The sequence below is a fragment of the Medicago truncatula genome, chromosome 6, assembly GCF_003473485.1.
Source record: "Medicago truncatula cultivar Jemalong A17 chromosome 6, MtrunA17r5.0-ANR, whole genome shotgun sequence".
In the NCBI taxonomy this organism is placed as follows: Eukaryota; Viridiplantae; Streptophyta; class Magnoliopsida; order Fabales; family Fabaceae; genus Medicago; species Medicago truncatula.
In genome coordinates, this window is record NC_053047.1 from 9,601,181 (window position 1) to 9,618,527 (window position 17,347).

Genomic DNA, 17,347 nt, shown 5'->3' on the forward strand with positions numbered 1-17,347 from the left:
AAGTTGTTGAAATGCATTTGATATTGTTATATCATGAATTGTTTTGCATACTGCCTTTGTTGCTGTTTGTTATTTAACTAAGCTGCATGAGTCGGTCTAAGTTGAAAGAAGATGTTCCAAATTATTGGATTTATATAAGAGGTCGTTGTTTCTAAGATGTTGAGTCCATGCATTCGCATTCATTGTTGGGGGCTTGATGTGTAACGCCCTAGTTGTTATTTTATTATTTTTAGAATTGTTTAGAGTCTTTTGGGTGTTTTTAATTAATTTATGTGATTTATGTAGTGTGTAGTATTTATTTATATAACTTATTTAATATAAATAGAATAATAAAAATAATAGAATTATTTAGGAGGTTAGGGATTAATTAGAAATTAATAATAATAAGGGAGGTTTTAATGAAAAAGGGGAAGTTATAGTTTTGAGAAGTTAAGGAAAGAAAAGTCAGAAACAGTTTTAACGTGAAAACAAGTGGGAGAGGAAAAAGCTAGGCAAGGGAGAAGACCAAGAGAGAAGAGCTTAGGAATTGATTTGCTGCACTTTATCTTTGCAATTCTAAGGTAAGGGTGGGATTATCTTTCAATAGTTATAATATATGATTTCTGAAAAATTAATCAATTTAACTGTTCTTAAGGTAAAATTGGGAAATTTAGGGTTAATGATGATTCTGAAGAAAATGTGTAAGAATCAGGTTTATAATGTTGTATTTGATGATTAGTATGATTTCCTAATCTATATTGTTGATATTGATCATAATTTGGAGTGAAAATAGAATATGATAGATGAATTTTGGAAGTTCTGAATGAATGTTTGATTGGAGTTAATTGTTGTTGTTGATGCTAATTTGCTGTTTCTTTGATGTCTGGTTGTATATAGGACTCGTAAACATTTCAGGAAAACATTTTGGGTGATCAGGGGATTAAAATTGGGTTTTTGGAGTGAGGAGAAGTCTGAAAATCGTAGCTGTTACCATGCCCAGATGAGTGGTCGCTTAAGCGAACATCCCATCGCTTAAGCGAGCGATCACGATCGCTACCCAGATTTTGCTGAAGCCAGGTCGCTTAAGCGACCAGTGAGCGAGCCGTAAGCGTAGAATTAATTTAGATACGACATTGTGTTCGCTTAAGCGAACTACGAGCGAACTGTGAGCGAGCGAGGACCTCAACCTTGTGTGAGCTGGTCGCTTAAGCGAGCTACTCGTCGCTTAAGCGAACTGAGTGTTAGTCAGCCCTTTTCTGAATTTTGCTTCGTGCACAAGGTAACTTTGTGAGTACTTCTAGGTGTTTCCTCTAGCTTGTATGACCTTTGTATAGACATAAAATCCTACTTATTTCATGATGATATTTAGTTGGTTAACTTTGTAAATTTTGAAGATATTGGAATACTTGAATCAAGTGAATGAACATGTTGCATTAAGGAGTGGTGAGTCATATGAGTACATATGCATTAGTCGTTGAGTTGTATGTAGATATACACTAGTGGAGTCAGTTGCATAAGCATAAAAATGATGTTATGATGAGGACTTCGGTCCTGGAACGCCTTGTCGTTCAAAATGATGGAACACTATGTGTTCAAAACGATGTTATGATGAGGACTCATGTCCTGATAAAAGAATGCTTTAACCATTCTATAAAGATGAGAGCTTCGGCTCTGTTATGGTACCACATGCATAGTTGCATTGTTGAGGAGTCTTAGTAGAGTTGTCATGTCTTGCATGAGTCTTAGAAGTGAAGTCGAGTGGTCGCATGAATCATTGTTACTGTTGCCATTATTGTTGGATGATGAAGTTGTTAATGATGCTATATTATGACTGCTGAATGATTATGATGATAGGGTGTTAGATTTATTTATGTTATTATATATTATCATTATTGTTTGAGAATCTCACCCCTTCTGCATGAAAATGTTGCCTTTCCAATGAGTAACTTGCAGGTGATCTTGAGTAGTAGGTGGTGGCTCACAGTGTCTAGGGCTCTGATACGTGGGATGGGATTTTATTGCTTGAATTCTTTCCTATGTATCAATTTTGAAATATTACTGATGTAGCCCTTTGGTGATCGACTTTTATGTTGAAATGGCTTTTATGCCAAGAATAATTATTGTAGACTGAATGATGTTGCAAACAATCCGCTGCGAGTTTAATGACAATTTTATGAACGACGTTTGATTAAATAGATTTTTATATACTCTCTATTTAGTAAATTTTAAATGAAGAAATGTAGCATGCCTGTTATGATTACTCTGATTATTGATGTATTATTATTAATTAAATTGATTTTGGGAAACGGGGTGTTACATGATGCCCTGAAGCTTTAGCTCAACTAAGTTGAGTGCTTGATGCCCTGGAAGTATATTAATACTTATTACGTTGAGGGCTTGATACCTTGGATTGGTACCACATGCATATAAGAGGTTTAAGTTGCATAGTCAAGTTGAAGTCGCATTGTCGAGTCAAAGTTGCTAAGTTGTCAAGATGTTAAGTTGTGATTCTTATTATGAGCTGTTTAATGAAGTGATATATGATATATTATTATCTATGATGATATTATGATGTTTTCATGTTGTTAAATATAATTGTTGAATTATATGTTTAATATTATTGTTTTGTGAAATCTCACTCCTTCTTCTTAGAAATGTTGCTCTTCGTACGAGTAACTTGCAGGTGATCGAGAGTAGGTTGCTGTTGTTTGCTGTCGTGAGTGGCTATCCCTCACTGAGTCTTTTAGGTGCTCTGATACGTAACGAGATGAGATCTTTTGTGGCTATTTTCTATTCGTTACGTATTTGACTATGAATTCTTATGATTAAGTTGTTAATTGAATTTTATGAGATGTTTTGATGAGGCCTACGTTTCAAGACTATTTATGATGTTAAATTGAATCCCCTGCGAAGTTTTGAATTAATTATGTTGAAGGATAAATTGTTATTTATCTCATTTTTGATTTTAAGAAGTGTAGCATTCCGCTTATATGTTGATTACTCTGATATATGTTATGAAATTTTTAAGTTGGGAAAACGGGGTGTTACGACAAACATATGATAACTCCTACTGTATTTCCTTATTTCTCAAAAATAAATATTAAAAATCACCAAAAGACTTCATCTTCTTCCCTCATCATCTCCCAACTTCATACCCAAAACAAACAAAAAAAAAGCCTAGCATCGCATAACCCAGAAGTAATCATAAAAAAAAAAAGAAACGATACGATTTAATAAAATCTCTCTCTCTCTCTCTCTCTCTCTTCAGATATCTTTTCTTCTCTTCTTGCTCACTCTCTCTTCCTCAATAGCCAGCTGTATCTGCAAAAACACTCAACAAATTATTGATTTCACATATTCTCTCCAACCTTAAGTGTGAATTTTTATTAATAATTTGTGGATTTTGATTTTGGTTAGAAGAATAGAGATCGATAAAGAGGGGGTTTTGTTTTTTATTATTTCTTGATTTTTATTTATGGGTTTTTTTATTTCTCAGACCGATGAATATGTAAATGATAAGCAAGTGATTGATAAAGACTCACTGTTAACGTTGTTGTTGCTGCTGTTGTAGAAGATGTTGTTGATAGAGTTGTGGTTGCAATTGATGAAGAAACGTGACAAAATCGATTTGGATCAATTAGGCAATTTAACAATCAGGATAAGAAGCCATCACTCTTATTAGCATGATTAACCCTCTATGTTACTTTTAAAAAAAATAAAACATGTGCGCTGTAGCCGGTTCATGGAGAAAATATTGAATTGAACCTAGAACTAAGCAAGAAGGATGATAAGACGATGATGAAGGAATCATTATTGATGATGATGAAGAAATTATTGTTGTTGTTGTTGACGGTGATGATAAAAAAAGAAGAGGATTTACTTAGAGATTTTGAATATGTTAGTTGGATGATGAATTTTATTGTTGTTTGAATGAGTTTTGGGTATAACTTTTGTGCCACATGATTTTTTTTATTGCTATGAAACTGATTGAAACAACAATAAAATTCATCATCCTAAAATGAGAACGGTTTTTTTGTGCCATTGTATATACTATTTTTTTGTGCCATTGTATATTCGTGTCCTTTTTAAATCCAACCTTTGATCGTCAATCCTAAATGGCATTAGATAAGGTTTAACGGTTTTTGCAAAAAAAAAACCTAACGGAAAGGACTAATATTACTAACGGAGACGGAGATAAGTGACCAAATTGAAACGTTTTAAAGTTAAAGGACCACTTTGAAATAAAGAAATAAGTTAAGGGACCAAATGATTAATTAAGCCAATTTATTATTTTTTCTAGTTTACCTTTCCCAACTCATTTTTTATTTTAAATTTAAATTTAAATCTACATCATCTATATCTATACCTATTTGTAAATAGTATATATACATAATTTTAAATTGTATTTGTATCTTTCAATTTTATCATTCATTTAAACTATTTAAATTATAATATAATATAATAATGGCTTTGTTAAGAGTTGAAATTCTATATAAGGTGTTGAAAAATATTGTTAAAAATTTGAAGTAAAAAATAGAAGAACAAAATAATAAAAGACAAGTGATGGAGAGTAATAAACAATTATTTGTTATGAGAAAAAGATAACACATCAAATTTATTGAAAATAGTGAGTGTGTGCAAAAAAAAATAGAAATTTAATGGTGGATTAAATTTGGATGTAATAGAAGAAATAAACTCCAAAATTCCACTATCTTAATTTGAGTGTATTATTCTTAAAAAGATATTTAAAAAGAAATGGAGGGAGTAATATATAAATAAAGTATTTATCCAAACAAGCCACGTATCATGACTTGAGTTAAAAATGAGAATTCACTTCAAAATATAAAATTTGATATATGTTACAAATTAATTTTGTTGCCAATTGTGTATCAAAACAAAATTTGTTGCAAAGCTTGAAAAAAAATGTTGCAAATCATCCTTAAATAATTATTCTCTAGCGAAGACCGAATATAGGTGCTAACTGACACTAACATGATTTCTTTTAAAAACATACGTGGATGTCAAGTACTTGTAAAGAAATAGACATTAATAATTTAGCATTAATATATCTATTCTATCGATATTTATATATAAATGGCATACATAATTTTAAAATGACTTTTCACTTTCAATGTTATCCTTACGTTGACACAAAAAAAGTAGTTGAGTCATATATTTCTCACTTGACTAAAGTGGAATGATTTTAACTATCATTTGCATCTTAATCAACTGATGTTGGAATAGATTGATGTTGAATCGAATGACAGCTAATGCTGAATCGATTATCAACTAAGGTTGAATATGCTTACAACTAGATCGACTGACAGTTAATGTTGGATCAGATGATAGTTGAATTGATTATTAGCTGATGATTGAGCATGACTACCAAGTTCAAATGGTCTTGGAGGCTATTATTAGGTCTTATTAAGGTCATGGTCATGCTTAATGGTACTCCAAAATGTTGCAACATAGATTTGAGCACGTCCAAAGCTTATACAACTACTTTCCTACATATAAGGCATGATAAAGGAAGTGGTTAAAGAGAGAGAAAAGGAGACATAATTGATCCAGGGTTAGTTTGAATGAAAACAATATGGTCAAATATCCAGTACCTCACAAAATGGAAGGTGGAGAACATGGGTACATATCAGCCGAGTAGTCAGCTGTACATGTTAGTCGAGTAGTCAGTTGTAGATGGTCAAATATCCATGAATATTATTATATTACATATTGTACTTTGAATTAAATTATAATTTTTATTTAATCATTTTAGTAATTTAAGTTTATTAGTACACATTGATTCTCCACATATTTAATTATATTATTATGATTTTTCAATTTTTTTTATTATAAACTATAATTGAAATATGATTAAGATATAATTAAATTCTCTAAAAATTCACGTTAAATATAGATAGGGAGTTGAATCTCATTAGTCTATTAGTTTGCTAGTATATTTGAACGTAGATCATATTACTTATTTAGATGTTCATATGAAATAAACTTTTAAACATGCTGGCAAGGCATACAGACTTTTAAAAGGTCAGACTCGAACTTAGAAAACAAGTCTATGGCCAACCAACTAGACTTAGACTTTAAATTTTTTGACACGTTAGACTCAGACCTTGTAAAGCCTGACTCGACATAGCCTATTCCACTCTAGCCAGTAATCCCTTGATCCAAGTCCACAAAAAAAAAATGACACAAGTTTTTTTAGATTCTAAGAACAAAAAAGAGTTTTTTCCTCTCCTACCCCTTTGTTGTTATGCACTAAGGCTTTGTTTGGGAGTTTGGAAGGGATGGGAGGGTTTTGGAGGATGAGAAACATATGGGAAAATGGAGAAATCTTTCATGTTTTTTGAAAGAGTATTTATTTAGAGAATGATAAACTATGCTTATGATTGATATTTTTTTAATTTTAAGAATATTATAACAACGTAGATTAAATTCGAAACATTCATATAAACCGTCCAAAATCCTCAAATCTCAATTTCTTCTATTTGCTCCTTCCTTTTTTTTCAAAGCCTTCCCCTCCCTTTCTTTTCAAAGTCGGAAACAAAGCCTAAGGAAGAAAACTTACAAACTCATTCCAAAATAGACACAGAAAAAGAAAATGAAGGGATTGAGAGACCAATTGGTGGTGGCGAAGATCATCAATCTACGAAAGAATATGTGGAGGGAACCCCTTGGATTTGCAACATGTGGAGGGAACCCCTTGGATTTGCAACGCTATCATCCATCTTTTTTTTTTATCTCTTGAATGTTAATCGGTGGACATTTGGCATATTTTGTTTGGTTGTGAATTGCGAAATCCTCTACGTACAACTACAAAGACTAATATCTCCGGTTAAGAAGAACCATAATATTTGAACCCGCGACCTTTTAATTAAACGGAATATATCATCAACATATTATCCAAGTGCACTTGATTGCCATTTTGTATATTTCATAATACTTCAAAAGGATTAAAATAACAAAGAGTTATAAAAAAGGAATATATAGCTTAGAAAGACTGCTAAAAATTAATTTGTGGTTTACTTTGATTTTAGACTATATGTTTAGCATTTGTGGAAAAAAAAAAAAAAAGACTATATGTTTAGCATCTCATTTTTCATAGATAAATAAATGGAACAAGCCTAAAAGGAAAGAAACTACATGCGAACTAAACAAGTATACAAGCTCTCATATTCTCTGCAGTAAAAGTACAAGTACAAGCAGGATTGTAATCAATTTACATACACATTGATTTACTTTTACACGTACAAGTACAACTGTACAAGTATACTTTCTACATTGGACTCAAATTCTCTGCAATCAGGAAAAAACACGCAGTCACACAGTTAAAAAAACCTCGACCATTGCATGACGATCATATGGCTCTTATTCCAACTTCAACAAATCTGATTTCAGCCATCAGATCTTCATCAAACCGCCTAAATTTGGGAATTGGTTTGAGTCCAGTCAAAAGTCGGTGTAGTCATCATGCAGTCGGCAAGCTCAAGGCCGTCTGATCACGATCAAAATCGGTCAGTCCAGATTTCAACCTCAGAATTATATATTAAATCAAAAAAAATCAAAAACTCTCTTAAGGCCTGAAGCGTTCGTTCTTGATCGGACAGTTCAGAGGTGCTGAACGAACCAAACTGCACCCACCACTTACTGCATTTAATCTAATTCCCTAAATCTGTGACTGCGTGACTACAGAGAATCCAATATCCGGTATATTGAATACATACTAACATTATAGATTGCAGTGCAATAGCACAGGTAACTAGGGAAGGGAGGGGAGACCACTAAGTGAGGCAAACTGCAAGAGACAACAAGGTACAGACTACAGACAGAAGAACAGCTGCACGTATGAATACTATATCCATGCAATCAATCCCCCGAAACTGAAAGCTTCCATTATTCACTATTTCTTAAACGTGAAGAAGCATTTGAGTGGCAAGTGAAGCGGAGAACGGAATCAAGGATGTTCATTCGTGTTGTCTTTTTTATACACTTTTGCTTTCTCAATGGTGTTTATGGCTTCTTCAAAAGATTTCTGAGTGCAGAAATAACATTGCAAAAGTGCAAAGGAAGAACAAGTCAGTATTGCAGCACATAAAATTAACATAGGAAGCTTAAATCGCACAAAAAAGTTCAAAGAATAAATCAGTAATCACTTTTTTTATACAAGAAAGCCAAACTGTCAATATGGTCACAGAAATCAATACTGAAAAATGCATAATCATCTGCTGCCATGCTATCAATGACAAGAAACGATGTAACATATGTCTTATCATTTGAATAAATTTTTATTCAACTTTAAAAAATGATATCACCGAGAATAAACAAAAGGCCAGTGCATATGGACCAACTAATATCAACTCTCAAAGTTAAATCAAAGGAATCATGATGCTGGGACGTGGTAACTGAAGGATAAAAAACACAAAATGAGAGAAAAGCAAAAGCTTACCCCAGAATTTTGCATCTTCCATAAAGATTCTCCACTTGAATCAACAACAACCATCGCACCTAATATAGCTCTGGACAAAAATCTTCCATCAGGTTATCAGAAAAATACTGTTAAACTCAGCAGCTAAATACTTGATAGTTTTTGTAGATACAGATTAATGATTTGAGCATAATTAATTTAAGGTGTTCTTTAAAGCCAGTGGCGGGTATGATAAATATGGAACCTGAGTTCAATGTGCTCTTTCTTTTCTTCAACAAAAATATGTCACACTAATGCAAGGTATTTTGAAGTGTTATGTAAACAATATTATTATGAGACTCAGTATCATGATTGGTTAGTTTTCATCTATGAAGCACGGGCACTCCTCGGATTAGGTGTGTCCCGGTGTCGGACACACGTTGTGTCCGACACCGACACGACACCGACACTTGTAATTACACTGAATTTTGTGATTTTTTCAAATTATTAGCTGTGTCGGCGTGTTAGTGTCCGTGTCGTGTCCGGTGTCCGTGTCAGTATCCGTGCTTCATAGGTTTTCATGAATTACAGGTTATTGTGAAGATGGTAGAATGGTCAACAATCCTTGCGGCTGACCAGTGGTGGTTATCCATGTGATGCTAAAAACATGTTCTCATTTAAATTTGGTTATTTGCACAGAGCATATTGCTCTGCCTGAAGTATTTCAATATTGCATTAGCTCTTTATAAATTCAACAATTTCTCTGTTAGCTTCTCGTTATTTACTGAGAAACTAGTTCCCATATCGTGGATAGTTCATGCATGCAATCTCAGAAAAAATTGGGAGAAGCAAATAGTAAACAAGATTTAAAGATCAGTCTCGGGACATTGTGATTCCAAGAAATGAAAAAAGCAGTTTGTGTAGCTCATAACATATTTCATTAGTATGGGATGACTTTATACAAGTTTTTCTCCATAGTTCTCCATCGAATAGAGTAACTTACACTATATAGACATTGACCAAAGGAATTTTTAGTCCAGACTTATTTGATACTGAGTGAGAAGTCATGAACAAAAATCTAGTCAGGTTATTATTGTGACTTGTGAGGGAAGTGAGGTAGCCGAGATCATATATGAAGTCAAATTAGTTCTCTGTAAGAATTACGTAACTGAAATTAAAATGCCTCCCATGATTCAAAGCAAAGACTAGAGACCGGATTTCTGAGTTAATTTTCCAACCATAGAGGCATGATATGATTCTGAAAACCGCCAACATGTTTGAAAATGTATCAATGCATTCACTTAGTATTAAGTACACAGACTGCACTTATGGTTCTCTTAGCTTAACTTTCCTAATACACATTAATTAGTCAATATAATTCAAACTCAAGCTGGAATATTATATCCTATAAAGTGCAGGTATTCCATCTGTTTTCCATTTTCATCATTAGTAAATATGTTATTTTCAGACCCGAATTTCCTACGGTCATGAAAGCACACAATCTCTATAGTTAGCAAATCAGAACTGTCGAATGAAAACTAGACGGCCTACATTTTGGATTTCCCAAATCTGATTTAAAACAAAACTTAAAATATGAATCATTTAATCTTCATCTAAAAGTTCACGTGCTTTGGTGACTGTGAGGAATTCATTTCCGTTCTTTTCACTTGTTTCCTATCATTTTATTCAGAAACTGGCAGATGCTACCAACTAAGTATCAATGGTTACTCAAATCTAAAAAGATAGCATACATTATTGACGGTAACAAACTTTTAACCACGTTTCTGAGGAATTGTCCAAGTTCAATCGAATGTGAGCACTCTCAATTTTGTCCTTAATTGAAAGGTGTCTCAATGGGTTGATGAAAACGACTTCGTCCTTAGTTAAAAGACACCCCACCGAGGAGAATTAATGTTTCTAAACTACCTTTAGTCTCGATTTGCATATAATGTGTAAGTGTACCGAGACAATACCCCAATTAAGGCTGAGGAACTAAACGGATAGCGGCCCCGTGCATGACTTAAAGCCTCCTTCTCTTATCTAAAGAAGGATGCACAGATTTTCCAATGTATTGTCTGTTTTGAATGTTATATAAGCCCTCACAATTTTGTTTTAAGGGCCTGTTTGGATTAACTTACTTGAGTTTATCTTCTGACTTAAGATTTATAAGACTGTTTGCAAAAACTAACGCAAACAGGTTATGACATTGTCCATAAGCTATTTCCCACTTATTTTCATAATCCCCCACAATTTTGTCTTTTCGGTCTGTTTGAATTGACTTATTTGAGCTTTCTGACTAAGTTTTATGAGACTGTTTGGGACAACTTACGAATGCTTATAACATTGTTCATAAGTTGTTTTCACCTTATTTTCATAGGTTCTCCAAATTAGTTAATGAAAACAGCTTATAGCTTATACAAAAGTGCTTACCATGATAAACATAAATTTTGTTTATAAACTCTCTACCAAACAAAAGTCTTCCAAAAAATTCGTAATTCGAAAATTCAACTCAAACAAACAACAATTAAACAACAAAAATCACAACAACGACAACATAGTTTTATCCCACTAACTAGGGTCGGCTACATGATCAAGCAACAACAACAACTAAGCATTATCTCACTAACTGGGGTCGGCTACATGGATCAAACTACTTCATAGTATTCTATCATATGTCATATCTATGAACAATAACAATAATAATAAGAAAACAAAAGATTAACTTACGCTGCGAATCCAAGATTAAGAAGCGAAGACCTCGCCGTCAAAATCCGAATAAAAACTCCAAATTTATCCCCAAAACCACCACTACCACCAGACCCACTTTTACCATAATAACCACTCCCACTTCCACTTCCACTTCCACTTCTACCATATCCATAACTATACTGAGACTGATAATAATAGTTACCGGCACTTCCACCGGCACCACCACTTCCTCCACCACCACCTGCCCGCCACCGGTAATTAAACTCAGCCCTTTTCCGATCATCCATGAGAACCTCATACGCTTCAGAAACCTGCTTAAATCGAATTGTTGCATTTTCTCTAACGGATTTAGATGATTGAGAATGCTTATCTGGATGAAATTGAAACGCGAGTTTCTTGAATGCGATTTTGATTTCTTCTTTTGACGCTGTTTTGTTTAACCCTAGAACCTTGTAATGATCCATCATAGAGATTTTGGTGTTTTTGTATTAATTGGAATTGGATTTTGGAATGGAATTTTGATTTTAGGGTTTTTGAATTTTCTTGCAGTTTCTTGAGGGAATTTTCTCGGCAAAATTGTGTGTGAGAGAAAGAAAGATTCATGGCGCGAAGAATTGAGGCGTGGCAGTGTTGTAACCGCTTCTTTGTCTTTTCTTTCTTTATTATATGGGTAATGTTCATAAAGTCTTTCAAATTGAGGGACCAAAGTGCAATTAAGAAAGTCTACATTAAATAATGTGTGTATCAATTTGACAATTTCATGATAAAAAATGATTGAATTCTAGTGTGGTTAATGAACATCATCAAAAGTCTAATGGTTAAAGAGAATTTGACTTCCATTGTTAGAAAAAATATTTTAATCAAACTTTACTTACTTTTAACCGACCTTCAAATTATTGTCTAATAAGTGTTTTTTTAGTCGATCCTTAAATTAGATATCAAATTTTCAAAAAATAAGTGTTTTTTTAGTCTTAAGTCTTAACTCTCTAATTCTTTAGAGAATGGATCGATAATCGAAAATATGATCTCGATGTAAATAAAATCGTCTTTCAAACCATAGTATTTTTAACTCAATGACTTGGACCTTGTGAAAGTAGGTAGGTTGACAAATGAAAAAAAATGTGTAAGCTAATTCTTATTGAGAGGTCATGGTTTGATACAAAGTGCAAAATATTTTTCTTTTAGAGAGGTCATGCTCTTATTGTTGTATTGACCTCAAACAAGATTGTTTTACTAAACAGTGTATCACAAAATAATATCAATTTGTTAAACTGTTCTACTACTAATTTATAAATTGTTCTATCACATAACTTTATAAGTTCATATGGTAACAATTATTCTCACGAGCTTTTTACCACTTACAATATTTTTTAATTACGAACTATAAATAGTGTTTATAAGATCAAACACTATTTTAATTGTCCTCGTGAGCTTAGTTCAGTTGGTATGAACAATGCATAATATATGCAAGGTCCGGGGTTCGAACCCCGATCAACAAAAAAAGAAAAAAAACAATATGTACTAACCCCGGTGTTCTATCTATTTGTATTGTGTGTGCTGATCTGATCTATGTTGCTAGTGAACTCAATATGTACTAATAACTTTGTTGCTTATTTTAAAAAATACATGTAAAAATGGTTGTAAGAGACTTTTTCAAGTTATGTCTAGACGAAGAATGTTGTATGCAAGTAACAAGAAGGGAAATACAAGAGTTAATACAGACATGCATGTTCAAAATAAAAATAAAAATACAAACATTATATATTCATGTGAAAAGGTCATGTTGCAACACCTTTCTCATTAATACTTGCATGGGACTTGCACTTATGTTACCGAACTGCATAGTGTTGGCAAATATGTGCTTTAAATAAAATATTTATTGTGAATTCTTCACTTTTAACAAATTATTTTCTTGTTAAATTGCAATGGTGTCACTTTAATGTGTAATTTTTGTCCCTTTACTTCTTTGTTTTTAATATTGATTAATATTGATTATCTCTTGTAATTAGATATACAATGAATGCGTATGATATAATTTGTACTATGAAGTGGGATGGAGTGGTACCACAAGATTGAAATATTAGGATTTCCTTCACGATATAAAGCACACATTGTTAACATGTTTTTAACAAGATGTTGGTAAACTCGAATTGATGATCATATATTATGATATACATTTTCTTTGTTCTTGAATTGCTACAAAATATCAATATGAATAAATAAGTTATAGTATTTTTTGTTATTGCATTTGTATTATAATAGACAACAACAATACTTAATTTTGCTATGTAACAAAAAAAAAGTTTGTATATCGTTTCATAAAAGCTCTAACCTATCTGACGATATTTCCTCTAGCCAACATTCCCGAGGATGCGACTTGTGGTAGTTAAATATATTTTCTAAAAATTATTATTTTACTGATTTATTGCACAATAATAAAGTATATGTTGGAACAAAATGTGTTTCACAATGAACCTTATTGAGTTTTGATGATAACAAGGTATTAAAAATTGTCAATTGGTTATTACTAATAATTGTTCAAGTGTACAGGACCAAAGGCTACTCAAGTTATTTCAATAGGTCTTGGAAGAACAATGGAAAGAAAAAGAAATTCTGAGCATCTGAAGAAAACTGCTCCTGAAGCTGAAGTGCTTCTGAAGTGATGACGTCATCAGAAGCAGAAGGTCATCAGAAGCAAAGGTTTTCATCAGAAGCAATATCTTCACCAGAAGCTACGTTTGATCCTTTAATCAAACTGAAGATTTAAAGTAGCTGATTCTCAATTCAGTCTTATCCAAGAAGAACGAAGAATTGAAAGGGAGGTATCAACGAATATATGGATAGCACTGAGCACTTGTCTCTCGTTAATAGAGTTGACAAAGTACAAGTGTACAACCACTACCTCCACTACTCTGTTTTCTGTCTACGCTACAAGACAAGACAACAGCCATGCCTGCAAAATTTGTACCTTCAAGATGGGAATGAATTTGAAGCTTATTCTTCAAAGGACTACACCCAAATCAGGCAAAGGATTACTGGTGGATGATCAAAGGATTTCAAAAGACTCTTTAGACGTGCTGATTATCTCAACGTCTCTTTCACGCCTCTATATAAAAGAGTGAAGACTTGAAGATAAAAGATAGAGATATACAAGTTCAAAAGCGCCAAAACTCTGTCAAATTGATTCTACAAAGCACACTGAATTTCTGCACTGATTTGATACATCTTAGAAATTCAAAGTCTAGAGTCTTTATTGTATTGTATTGTGAACACCACTGATTGTATATCAAGTGTTCAAGTCAAACTCAATTCTCTGTATTTTTGTTTGATCAGAAGTCTCTTGCCTGCGTGCTTGAGCATTAGAAGTCTCTTGCTTAGTGCTTGAGCATTGGAAGACTCTTGCGTGTGTGCTTGAGCATTTTTGTGAAGTCTCATACTTAGAAAGTATTGAGCATTTGTAATCTTTGTGATTATAGTGAAATCTCTTTGGAAGTGCAAGGGGGACTGGACTACTTCCGTGTTGTGGAAGGAACCAGGATAACTGCTTGTGTCTTTGTCTTTCTTTTCTCTGCTCTGTTCTTTTCCGCTGCAATCTGATTCTGATCATTTCATCAGAAGCACTCAAACTGCTTCTGAAGTTTTATCAGAAGAAGTATTTTTTGAGAGAAAAAGAAAACACAATTCAACCCCCCCTTCTTGTGTTTTTCACCTTCAATTGGTATCAGAGCTTGCTCTGTTATCACAGCACTTAACCGTGTTACAGTTCAAGATCTATTAGAAAAACATGTCTGGAGATGAGGAATCAGTTACTACAAAATATACAAGTGTCAAGCATGACTATGATACTGCTGACAAGAAAACAGACTCTGGAAAAGCTCCAAAGTTTAATGGAGATCCAGAAGAGTTTTCATGGTAGAAAACAAATATGTACAGCTTTATCATGGGATTGGATGAAGAGCTATGGGACATACTGGAAGATGGAGTTGATGATCTGGATTTAGATGAAGAAGGAGCTGCTATAGACAGAAGAATACATACTCCTGCTCAGAAGAAGCTTTATAAGAAACACCACAAGATAAGAGGAATCATTGTGGCTTCTATACCTCGCACCGAATACATGAAGATGAGTGACAAATCTACTGCTAAGGCTATGTTTGCTTCACTATGTGCAAACTTTGAAGGCAGCAAGAAGGTGAAAGAGGCTAAAGCTTTGATGCTAGTTCATCAGTATGAACTTTTCAGAATGAAGGATGATGAGAGTATAGAAGAAATGTACTCAAGATTTCAAACTTTAGTTTCTGGATTGCAAATACTGAAGAAAAGCTATGTTGCTTCTGATCATGTTAGTAAGATTTTGAGAAGCTTGCCTTCAAGATGGAGACCCAAAGTAACTGCTATTGAGGAAGCTAAAGATCTAAATACTTTAAGTGTTGAAGATCTTGTTAGCTCACTCAAAGTGCATGAAATGAGTTTAAATGAGCATGAAACCTCTAAGAAGAGTAAATCCATTGCTTTACCATCTAAAGGAAAGACTTCAAAATCTTCCAAAGCCTACAAAGCCAGTGAATCTTAAGAAGAATCATCTGATGGAGATTCTGATGAAGATCAATCTGTAAAGATGGCTATGCTGTCCAACAAGCTTGAGTATCTGGCAAGGAAGCAGAAGAAATTTTTGAGCAAGAGAGGTAGCTACAAGAACTCCAAGAAAGAAGATCAGAAGGGATGCTTCAATTGTAAGAAGCCTGGTCATTTCATTGCTGATTGCCCTGATCTTCAGAAGGAAAAGTTTAAAGGTAAATCCAAGAAATCAAGCTTCAGCTCCAGTAAATTCAGAAAGGAAATCAAAAAGAGCTTGATGGCGACCTGGGAAGATTTGGATAGTGAATCTGGTTCTGATAAAGAAGAAGCTGATGATGATGCTAAGGCAGCCATGGGGTTAGTGGCAACAGTATCATCAGAAGCAGTATCAGAAGCTGAATCAGATTCAGAAGATGAAAATGAGGTATATTCCAAAATTCCTAGACAAGAACTTGTTGATTCTCTAAAAGAACTTTTATCACTGTTTGAACACAGAACCAATGAGTTGACAGATTTAAAAGAAAAATATGTTGATTTGATGAAACAACAAAAGACAACTCTATTGGAACTGAAAGCTTCTGAAGAAGAACTCAAAGGGTTTAACCTCATATCAACAACATATGAAGATAGACTCAAGATTCTTTGTCAGAAGCTACAAGAAAAATGTGATAAAGGTTCAGGCAATAAACATGAGACTGCCTTGGATGATTTTATTATGGCTGGAATAGACAGAAGCAAAGTTGCTTCTATGATCTACAGCACATACAAGAACAATGGCAAAGGGATTGGATATTCTGGAGAGAAATCCAAAGAATACAGTCTCAAGAGCTACTGTGATTGTATCAAGGATGGATTGAAATCCACCTTTGTGCCTGAAGGTACAAATGCTGTAACTGCTGTTCAGTCAGAACCTGAAGCTTCTGGTTCACAGGCTAATATCACATCAAAGCCAGAAAACCTCAAGACCAAGGTTATGACAAAATCTGATCCTAAGAGTCAAAAGATTAAAATTCTGAAAAGATCAGAACCTGTTCATCAGAATCTGATTAAACCAGAATCTAAAATCCCAAAACAAAAGGATCAGAAGAATAAAGCAGTTACTGCTTCTGAGAAAACAATACCAAAAGGTGTCAAACCTAAAGTACTGAATGATCAGAAGCCTCTCAGCATTCACCCTAAGGTACAAGGGAGGAAAAGTAAAGCCTTCAGAACTAACCCAAAAGGACCCATGAAGATATGGGTACCTAAATCTGAATTGGCTAAAACTGCAGGTGTGCCTAAGGGCAAGAGAGAAACAAAGGTCATGGTACCTAGACAGCGGATGTTCAAGGCACATGACTGGAGAGAAAGCTTTGTTCCTTACCCTTACAATGAAAGATGGAGGAGAAGTGAAGTTTGGTGGCAACCAAACTGGAAATATCATTGGTACAGGTACTATTGGTAATTCCTCCATCTCAATTAATAATGTGTGGCTAGTAGATGGTCTGAAGCATAACCTATTGAGCATTAGTCAATTTTGTGACAATGGGTATGATGTAATGTTCAGTAAGACCAACTGCACACTAGTCAACAAGGATGACAAATCCATTACATTCAAGGGAAAGAGAGTTGAGAATGTCTATAAAATAAATTTCTCTGATCTGGCTGATCAGAAGGTAGTTTGCC

The 17,347-nt window shown here is 33.7% G+C and overlaps 1 protein-coding gene across 1 annotated transcript; it reads right to left on the reverse strand.

Annotated features, from left to right (window-relative positions):
• Positions 1–7,116: 7,116 nt before the first annotated feature.
• Positions 7,117–11,732, reverse strand: LOC11422096 (chaperone protein dnaJ 72). Its single transcript, XM_024785519.2, has 3 exons — positions 11,123–11,732; positions 8,438–8,507; positions 7,117–8,023 (listed from the first exon to the last, which is right to left on the reverse strand). Exons 1-3 carry the CDS (start codon positions 11,569–11,571, stop codon positions 7,946–7,948), a joined length of 597 nt encoding a protein of 198 aa, XP_024641287.1. The 5' UTR covers positions 11,572–11,732; the 3' UTR covers positions 7,117–7,945.
• Positions 11,733–17,347: the final 5,615 nt, after the last annotated feature.

Bases quoted from the DNA above. Each gene is read 5' to 3' on its own strand.
- LOC11422096 (XM_024785519.2), bottom strand. From the start codon at position 11,571: ATGATGGATCATTACAAGGTTCTAGGGTTAAACAAAACAGCGTCAAAA. The intron at 8,508-11,122 runs GTAAGTTAATCT...ATTTTTGTCCAG, and splicing joins CTTAATCTTGGATTCGCAGC to AGCTATATTAGGTGCGATGG. The intron at 8,024-8,437 runs GTAAGCTTTTGC...TTCTGCACTCAG, and splicing joins GGAAGATGCAAAATTCTGGG to AAATCTTTTGAAGAAGCCAT.